Genomic DNA, 9,425 nt, shown 5'->3' with positions numbered 1-9,425 from the left:
CACCAACCCTCCCGCCGCCATCTTGTGTCACCGGCGGAGCCCTGTCCCGGAGAGGCCCCGCGGGCCCAAGAGGGACGGACGTCTGAGGGGCGGCTCGGGCGCCGTGCCCGGCCGTGAGGAGGCCTCCCTGGGGACCTCCCCTCGCCCCCAGCCCACACGGACAGCGGCTCCCCCGAGGGCCGGGCAGCCCTCGCCCCGCTCGGGGCCATGGCGGGCAGGGGCAGCCGCATCTCCCGTCGCCAAGGTAACCACCACCCCTCCGGCCCTCACGAGCCGCCAAACCACCCAATCAGAAACTTTCTTTTCCTCCTCCCGCCCTACCCCAGCTCCTCCCGGCCGCGTCCGTCATGCCCCCCGCTCTTTTGATTGGTTCGCCTCCTCCTTTCTGGGATGGGATTGGCTGCGGGCGGGCGGTGCGCCCCCTCCCCGCGGGCGGCGGGCGGCGGGAGCGAGCGAAGGGCGGGTGCGCGCGCAGGCCGGCTCCCCTCCGGGCAGGCAGGATTCCTTATAGGAGGCGCGAGCCCCCCTCCCACCCCGTGGATTATGTCGGTGTCCCCCGTGAAGCGGCAGAAGATGGAGTCGGTGCTGGACCAGCTCAAGCACCACACCACCGTGGTGGCCGACACCGGCGACTTCAACGGTGAGAGGCGGCGGGGGGGGCCCCCCCCGTCATCGCACCCCCCCACCCCCTCCGTGAAGAGTGGGCGCGCCCGGCTGAATAGGCGAGCGCCCGAAGGGGAGCGAACCACCCTGGCGGCGCGGGGGGGGGGGGGGGAAGTGTCGCCGTGCGCCCGGGAGGTGGCGGAGCCGCGGCCGCTCGGTTGCCGGTCGCGGCTCGTTGCGCAAGGCCGGCGTTGGGAAACGCGCCGTTACCTAACGCGGGGCGGGGGGGGGGGTCGGGAAGGGCAGCCCGGAGGGAGGTCTCCGGTTACTGCCCGGTGCCGATGGCTTCTCCCGGGATCCGCTGTCCGGGTTGCGGAGTCCCGGCGGGAAGCGTCGAGCCCAGCCGGTGTCCTTCAGCGGCTTCCGTGGGTCCGGACCGCCCGCTAATTAACGCCCCCGCGGCGGCTGCAGCCTGAGGGGGTCCCGCTCCACCGAGCCCCAGGCGAGCCCCGGCCAGCCGAGCCTGCCCGTTACCGCTTCCCCTTCTGCCACACGCTTCGCGGGAGCCCCGGCCTTGGCAGCTTGTAGGCTTGGCCCAGTCCGTGCAGGACCGCTGTCAGACCCTCCAGTGATTATCATTATATTTTTTTTTTTTTTTCCCCCAGTTTGACTTAACGGTGTGCGCAAACCCCGACGGTCAGCTCCACCTGCTGTCACTAATAAGTGCCAGGCTCGACAAGATAAGCCCCGTGGGGCTAACACAGTTGGTTTTTTCCAATAACCAGCGTAGATCTGGGGTTTGTTTTTGTTTTCAAATGGCGGAAGCAAAGAAAATAATGCGAGAGTGCTTTTGTTCTCCGTATCTCATGAGAATGAGCAAGCACTCCCCTTTCCGAGGAAGGGAGGTGGCGGTGTCCGATGATAAAGCCGCTTGTTCCGAAGCTGTCGCTGCCTAAGCGCCCGCACAGGCACGCAACTTTCTCGGTACATCAGAACTGAAAAATCCCTCCCCTGAACGTCTCTGGGTTGCGTGGAGCAATGCTTCTCAAATCCCGTTCTGCCGTCACTGAGGCCTGCAGTAATCCCATCTGCTGCTTACCTAATCCTATAGGTGATGAATAAACGATCCTAAATGGCAACCGTCAAATGTCTTATATCAGTAAACCTAAGATGAAGAGTGCACAGGGGTAGCAACAGCTCGGACACCTGCCTCGTAATGCTGTGTGTGTGTATTTACATACTTGCACTGGCTCTAGGTAACACACATCTGTTAAATACTTCAGATTGCTTGATTTCAAGTGTCAGGCTGAATGAAACAGTACGGAAAAACTGTTACTTGCATTTAAGAGTCCATCTGACATGAGAGACAACCACAGTACCATGAAAGGTTCGGAGTATTGATGCAGCTTTATCAAACATTGCATCAAAAGAGTTGGAAACACTAAGTGATGAGATAACTTTAGCCTTGTCAGGTTTGTGTACCTTCGAGTAGCAACAAACCTGGCTAAAGCCCAGTGTGTGCTGAAATGGTGTGAATTCAAAACATTATGCTGTCTACCCTGGTTTCAGAAAAGCATAATAAAAAGAAAAAATCCTTGCGGTGGCCGAGGGGGTGTTTGCGTACGGGCAGCAGTAAGGAGGCCGAGTGCTGTCCACTGGGAAGTTTTAACAAGCTTCTTGAAACAGTTTTGCTGTTGATCTCTGGCTGCCTGTTGTCACCTGTGGGTCTGTCCTACAGTCCAAAGAAGGCTACAGTCAACATCTGACTCCCTCCCTGTAAAAGTTACACACTGATGCTGGTTAAAGTGCCATTGTTGCTAATACTGGTTCCCAGTTTTGTTTATAGATAAACGTGTTGGTACAGTGCTGTGTAGGAAAGGATGCCGGTTTGAATGGCTCCTGAAGCAAGCACCTGCAGTAAGTGGTGGTGGCCTCTTTAGTAGCTGCACTAGTTTGGCTTTTTAACTAAGCAGGACCAATATACGCTTACTCTTTTGCTCAGCTTTCTTTGTGCTCACAATGAGGAAAGGTGGCACAATGGTCACGGATTGCCTGCTGAAAGCTTCTACTGAACAGCTAAAACACAGGCTGCTAACTGCTTTCCGAAAGACCTAAAGGAAAACTGGGTGACAGACTTAATGAGATTAATTTATGCACATTGCCAGAGTCTTCAAATGCTGCAAGGCTGGAGAGGAGTAATATGCTCTGTCAAAACTGAGTTCTCTAAAATTGTGTGTATGCTTCAGAACTGAGTTTTGTTGGTGTACGGCTTTATTTTAAGCAGTATCCATGTGAATTGAAGTGTGTTTTGAAGGACCTGTTTGTATGGAGTGGACTTGCTCCAGGATCATGATCATTGCCTAGGAGGGAGCTATGGAAAAACAGTTCTTCTTTTCTTCTATGACTGAAAAAATAAAGTTGCACTCTCTAACTTGGGTTTCCATCCCTGTGCAAAAACGCTGAGGAAAATGAGCTAGTAATAAATATTTTGTTATTTTTGACATTTAGCTGTGTTAACAAGGGAGCTTGTAAGCAGAAATCACTGAAGGGCCTGCAGAGGCTCTCCCCCATTTGCTGAGTCAGGCTCTGCATGCCAGGCAGCTTAGGGCCAGACAATGCATGGTCACAGCCTACTCTGGTAAACAACGGGTATCACCTGAAATAGGTGTAGTCCAGGGGTTAAGGTAAGCCAAAGGGTCAAATACTTCTGTAAGGAAGGAAGCCTGGCAGTACAGGGAAATTACAAGAACAGACACTAAGAAACTGTCTGCAACTATTTGAAAAAGTTTTAAAATGCACTAAGACTCTAGCAACTTCAAAAAGATGAGTTTTGCTCCTGTTCTGGTTCTAACAGTTGTAGACAAACAAAAACCCAAAAGCCTAACTGCTAGAAGGGAAGAAAGATCCTCTCATCTTTACTTCCCCACAGTGATTCCTGGAACACAGCCATGCTGGTGAATATGATATGGACAGATGTGAGAAACTGAAAATTAGTACCACTTCATCTGTCACTTCTACAAGTTTATTTCTTTTGGGCAATGTCTATAGTAGTGAGTAAACTTTGCTGTATCTTACTACTGTAGCTCTGTTAACCTTGTTCTGGTACTTCTGGCACAAGCCAGCTTTCAGGCAGTGGTGTTTAAACATCACTGTGCACTAGTCTGCTCTATTAGGAACGCTACTATCCTACAGCTGTGTTTACATTCTCACACATTTGAGCAAAATCCTTTTAATTGCTCGGGCTTGCTGATTGTTTTAAACAGGCTGGTTTTATTTCCCTAGCAATTGATGAGTACAAGCCCCTGGATGCCACCACAAACCCATCTCTGATACTAGCTGCTGCTCAGATGCCAGCCTACCAGGAACTTGTGGATGATGCTGTTGCCTATGGGAAAAAACTTGGCGGGTAAGTAGAGATATTTTTTTTATCTCTGTAGGTCTATATTTAAGATACCTTATTTATACAAATAGCGTTTAGTACTGTTAGCAGTGTACTGGGGTTTTCCTGTCATGTACTCATGGGCATATCTCCTGCCCTAAAAAGCCTCAACCCTTAAAGAAAAATTTCTTATGCAGGTTTCAGATGTGCTTTGAAGAAGTGCATCTCCATTTACCAGTTCACACATGGCCTTCTAGGACCGCTCAGGAAAACACTCTTGAGTGAGTTGACAGCATTATAGGAAATAATGTCCAAAGGCTAATACTGCTGGTGGTGCACAGAGGGCAGAACATAAACATGGAGCAGAGCAGAAGTGGCTATTTGAATTCTGGAATTTAATGTTAAATGGGCTGTGAAATTTGATCTTCAAATCTGTGGCAAGGTGTGAATGCACTTTTTTCCCCCTCTTCCCCCCCATAGAAATGATTTTGCTCTTTGTGGTTTTCAGGTCAGAAGAGGAACAGATCAAAAATGCTTGTGACAAACTCTTTGTATTATTTGGAGCTGAAATATTGAAGAGGATACCTGGCCGTGTGTCCACAGAAGTAGATGCAAGGTTGGCTCTTTTTCCTCTGGGTTATCCTGGATATTTGTACATGCAAAAAGAGACATGATGTGAGTTGGAGAAAGATGTTCTTCACTAGACAGCTCACTGTTATAAGACTAGCAAGACTTTATATTGCTAATATTTGTTTAATTAGAGCATGGATTTACCTTAGTTTGCTGGATTATAACTCTGTGACAAAACTTTATGAAAACAAGTAATGCTGAGCTTGGATTTTTGTAATCTTCCTGTTGGTTCTTAAGCAAGGGAAACCTCATGCTTCCAGTACACTTAGTTTTGCTTATTCTCTTCTGTGTGATAAAGTCTTCTCAATTTACCAAGAGATCTGTTTTAATGGTTTTTTTCAAACCGGATTTTTCTGTTAACCTGCTCCTTGCCAATTCACTTCTAATGCTCAGCTTCTGCATTCATTGTGAAAAACTTGAGGAAAACTTGAGTCTATAACTTTCTCAAGGAAAGCTATCTTGAGCTCTGGATCCTCTGAATCAAAGAGTATCAGTGCTGGCATATACCTACTTGATTGGGTCACAATCCAAGAAGTATCTCTGAAAACAAAAACCTGCTATTGGCATATAAATGCTGATAAAACGGACAATGTTTTTCAGTGGGGTTTGCAGGGGACAGCATTTTAAAAAAAAAATAGTTTTAAGCAGTCCTGCTCTTGTTTCAAAGGTTGTCCTTTGATAAGGAAGGAATGATTCAAAGGGCCAGGCGCCTCATTGACCTTTATAAGGAAGCAGGAATTGGTAAAGATCGTATTCTCATAAAGCTCTCTTCAACATGGGAAGGAATCCAGGCTGGCAAGTAAGTATTTCTGTACTTGGTATGCTGATTCATAGCATGCTTCTGCCTGTTCACAGGCACCTGACAAACGCATTCTGCACTTAAGGAATTGTTTTGAAAGCACGGCACCAGGAAATCTGTTACTAGGGCTACAGCTAGCAAGCAAGGTGCTCTGGTACAGCTTTCTGTTGAGATAGGAAAAGTTTGTTCATACAAGGGCCAGGCCACAGAGTTTCCTGAAATATCATGCTAAGTTGTCTGCATTTGGTTCAAGAAACAGCATTAAATAAAGCAGAGTCTGGCAGCGCAAAACATTTGCTGTTAGCTTAAAACTTTAAAGCTTATAAACTGTACCACATTCCTAATTTAACTCAAGAAATTCAGTAGTTTTAATCCACTAGCTTGGTACTAGAATATAAATTCAGTAGCTGTTTTAAGCCAGCCTGTGTCTGCAGGGTTCTGGAAGCAGAGTATGGGATTCACTGCAACATGACCTTGCTGTTCTCCTTTGCTCAGGCAGTTGCCTGTGCTGAAGCTGGAGTTACTCTGATTTCCCCATTCGTAGGACGTATCCTGGATTGGTATGTTGCAAATGGAGATAAAAAAACCTATGAGCCTTCAGAGGACCCAGGTAAGCTTTCCTTTTGACATGTTGTTAAAAATACTCATTCAAACTGCAGTTTACTCATACAAATCCTCTTATGAAAAAGTGTTGGGTTTGAGCTTTTGATGCTCTAAATAATCATTTATACTTCAAATGAGTATTTCTGAAAGTTGCTGATTTCTCCTCTTTAGGAGTGAAGAGTGTCACTAAGATCTACAACTACTACAAAAAGTTTGGCTACAAAACTATTGTGATGGGTGCTTCATTTCGAAATACGGGAGAAATAAAAGCGCTTACAGGCTGTGACTATCTCACTATTTCACCCAAGCTTTTGGCAGAGCTCAGCAAAGAGTATGTCAAGTTAACTCCCACACTCAGTGTAAAAGAGGGTAAGTCCACTTCTATGTAACATGGACTTGCTCAGTCTCCCTTTCTTCTCGACTGTTTCAAGTCTGTGTTTTCATTCGGCTTTGTGGTGCTTGCTTCCACTCTGCTTTAAGGGTAAGTCTTGACCCCTCTCTAAAGGAAATACTGTAGCCTCACTACAACAGTAGTGCTACAGTTGCTGACGCACATAGTTGCTTCTTTAGGGTCTTGGGTCCCACTGAGCACACTAACTGGAATTATGATGGGTTTTGAGTGTGCCTAAATACTGTGCACCCTCTCCTGAGAGGACAGGGAGAGTAGGAGAAGGTACTTTATACTTCATATACTTGGGAAAAAATACTGAATATTAGCAAAGATGCCAAACCTCGTTTAATCTTATGTTAATATTACATCGGTGATGCAATTAGCTCTAGACATGCCAAAAGGTGTGTTTTCCCTCCAGAAACTCTAGAAATGAATCATATGCATTGATCTAGTGATACTGTGCCACAATGGCTTTGAATGTATGTTCCCATAGCACTACTCTTCCTTTTGTGTAGACTTATTAAAATGCTATTTTACAACTCAAAAGATGAGATTTGTGCACAGCTGTAGTCATGGGTTGCTGCTCACAGGCTGCTAGCTGGCTTGTAGGCCTGTTATCAATTCAGCTTTTGTTAGGTAGTGCCAAATAATCAAAGACCTAATTGTTCAGCATATTTGCTTAGAATGTCTCGCTGTGGTAGGACTGTTGCATAATTCTTTCTAATGGGCCTGAAAGTAGCGTACCATTCAGAAGCAGATACAAGATAACAGCATACACAAACATTGTATTTTAAGAAAAACTGATAATCTAGGCTACATTTTTTTTCCCCCAAAAAAACCAGATCAGGAGCATTTTCAATCTTGCAACCCAAAGCATGCTTCTTTAGCAAGTCATGTTGAAAGTGGTGTTTGAAATTTTTCAACAGATAGAGATGGTCAGAATCTTGAGACTGTTTTAGGAAGCCTGTGGTATTTGATAATAATCTGATAATATGGTTTGTCTCTTTTTCAATTCTCCTTGCACAGCTCAGGCATGTGAGCTTGAGAAGATCCACCTGGATGAGAAGGCATTCCGCTGGCACCATAACGAAGACCAAATGGCTGTGGAGAAATTATCTGATGGGATCAGAAAATTTGCTGCAGATGCAATTAAGCTGGAGAGGATGTTAAAGGTAGATGTTTTATCATGCTGCCTCTTGCCATCTCTCATGTTCCTCCCAAGTACTGCAGCTAACCCGCAGTTCCTTGTGGTATGGCTAAGGATTAGGAGCCTGTAAGCAAGTCTGATCAGGTATTTATACAGGCAGTACATGTTATGTAGGACAGGCAGCTAGCAAACTGGCCACCTAAATTAAGTGAAATTGGTAAACTTCACTGCATCTCATGAAAGAATCATGCCAGATGTCTACAGCCACACCTGCTGTTTGAGGCCCAAGGCAGTGTTTAGACTGGCAGCTAATCAAGATAACACTACTGTCAAAGTGAAAAGTCCCTTAAGTCTAATTCTAAACTTGTTAGCTGTCAGCAGTGGTACAAGACACATAATCTTCAGATAGTGAGCTGGAAATAAATCATGCTTGTACTTGGCACTAGGAAGCACCAAGAACAGGTATGCTGAGTATAGCCAGGCCATATGAAAGTCTTCTGTCAGTTTGTGGAGAGTCTTTCAACTGGGATTAATTGAACTGTGTGGTTTGCGGGGGAGAGGGCAGAAATACACACCACGTATAGCTGATCTAGGCACTTACTCTTGTTGACTAACAACTATTTAGTAGTGACTTAAGCCTGCACTGCTAAAGCACAATTCCTAAACTTACTCAGCTGCTGTTTGTTTACTTCTCTCTTTCTAGGAGCGAATGTTCAGTGCTGAAAATGGAAAGTAGAAAAATCAGAATCTTCCTGAGTGGTCAAGGCTGAATGAGTGGATCACCTGAGGTTAAATGGATGTACAAATGTCTTACCTGTAAAAGTCTTATGCTATGTATGGATAGATTTCTGTATCATGCTTTTTTATCAATTTGCAAAGGGACAAATAGAATTTCAAATTTTTGTGGCACTTTTGTCAATACATGCAAATTAACAGAGACTTCCCTTGTAATGTGTTCATTTCACTGCTGCAGGAAACACCTGACATAGTATTTTAATTTTTTAACTTTTTGTATTAAATTCCTAATTAAGTCTACAGTCCTAATACATTAAGAAAGCAGTTTTGTCTTTCATGCTGTTTTACTGTGATTAAAGACAAGACACAGGTTTCAAAAGCCCTCCTTGGTACAAAACCCACAAGCACTCTTATAAGACATGTATGTATGTATGTATACACACTAAATCAATATAGTTTAGTCCCTTCCTTTCTTCATTCTGCAGCCAAGGTAGCACCAGTAGTGACTTACTGGTTGGCAAACCTGGTGAAAGCCATCATAATTAATATTTCAAGGCTTTTTAACAGGGCGGGGAGGGGGGAAGCTGTATCATAAGCAATTTTTAGGAGTTTTGTCAAATACCAGTTTTGTTTGTGACTTGCCTAAGAATCCAAAGCAAGGTAACAGCAAGAAGATGGAATTGATTGAAGCTGAAAATGCCACTGCGATTACAACACAGGCATAAACTACAAGTACCCTGATGCAGTTAATTTTGAAAGTGTAGCCTTCAATAACGTGTCTCAAGCAGTTAATAAATAACTTGATAATTGGTTAATCTGAACTGACAGAGTGAACATGTGGATACAACTGAAGACTGTCTGTTAGAGCTTTGTATATTGTCTTTGGAGGAGTTACTGCTTTTCTTTATGCAATAGTCATGGAATTGCTGCCAACCGTACCCCAAAAATGAGGGGGGGTTGTGTTTGGGTTTTTTGTGGTTTTGTTTGGTTTGGGTTTTTTTTTTTTTTAAGTTCTAGCACACCCCTCCTTTCCTCATTTGCAAAAGCAGTGGCTTACGGACAAAGAGGAAGAGCCATGTGGCAGCCTTCCTCAGGAATGACCTAATCCTAATGCAGCACTTACCAATTACAGGGCTTT

General features: G+C 45.3%; 1 protein-coding gene across 1 annotated transcript; it reads left to right on the top strand.

Annotated features, from left to right (window-relative positions):
- Positions 1 to 415: 415 nt before the first annotated feature.
- TALDO1 (transaldolase 1) lies at positions 416 to 9,108 on the top strand. The gene is made up of 8 exons (XM_030039522.2): positions 416 to 640; positions 3,886 to 4,009; positions 4,491 to 4,598; positions 5,280 to 5,411; positions 5,846 to 6,021; positions 6,186 to 6,383; positions 7,432 to 7,577; positions 8,256 to 9,108. The coding sequence occupies exons 1-8, from the start codon at positions 544 to 546 to the stop codon at positions 8,286 to 8,288; spliced, it is 1,014 nt and encodes a 337-aa protein (XP_029895382.1). The 5' UTR covers positions 416 to 543; the 3' UTR covers positions 8,289 to 9,108.
- The last annotated feature ends 317 nt before the right edge of the window (positions 9,109 to 9,425 follow it).

This window comes from Aquila chrysaetos, chromosome 16 (assembly GCF_900496995.4).
Source record: "Aquila chrysaetos chrysaetos chromosome 16, bAquChr1.4, whole genome shotgun sequence".
Lineage (NCBI taxonomy): Eukaryota > Metazoa > Chordata > Aves > Accipitriformes > Accipitridae > Aquila > Aquila chrysaetos.
The sequence above is the reverse complement of the archived record's forward strand: the minus strand, read 5'-3'. Positions and strand labels throughout refer to the sequence as shown.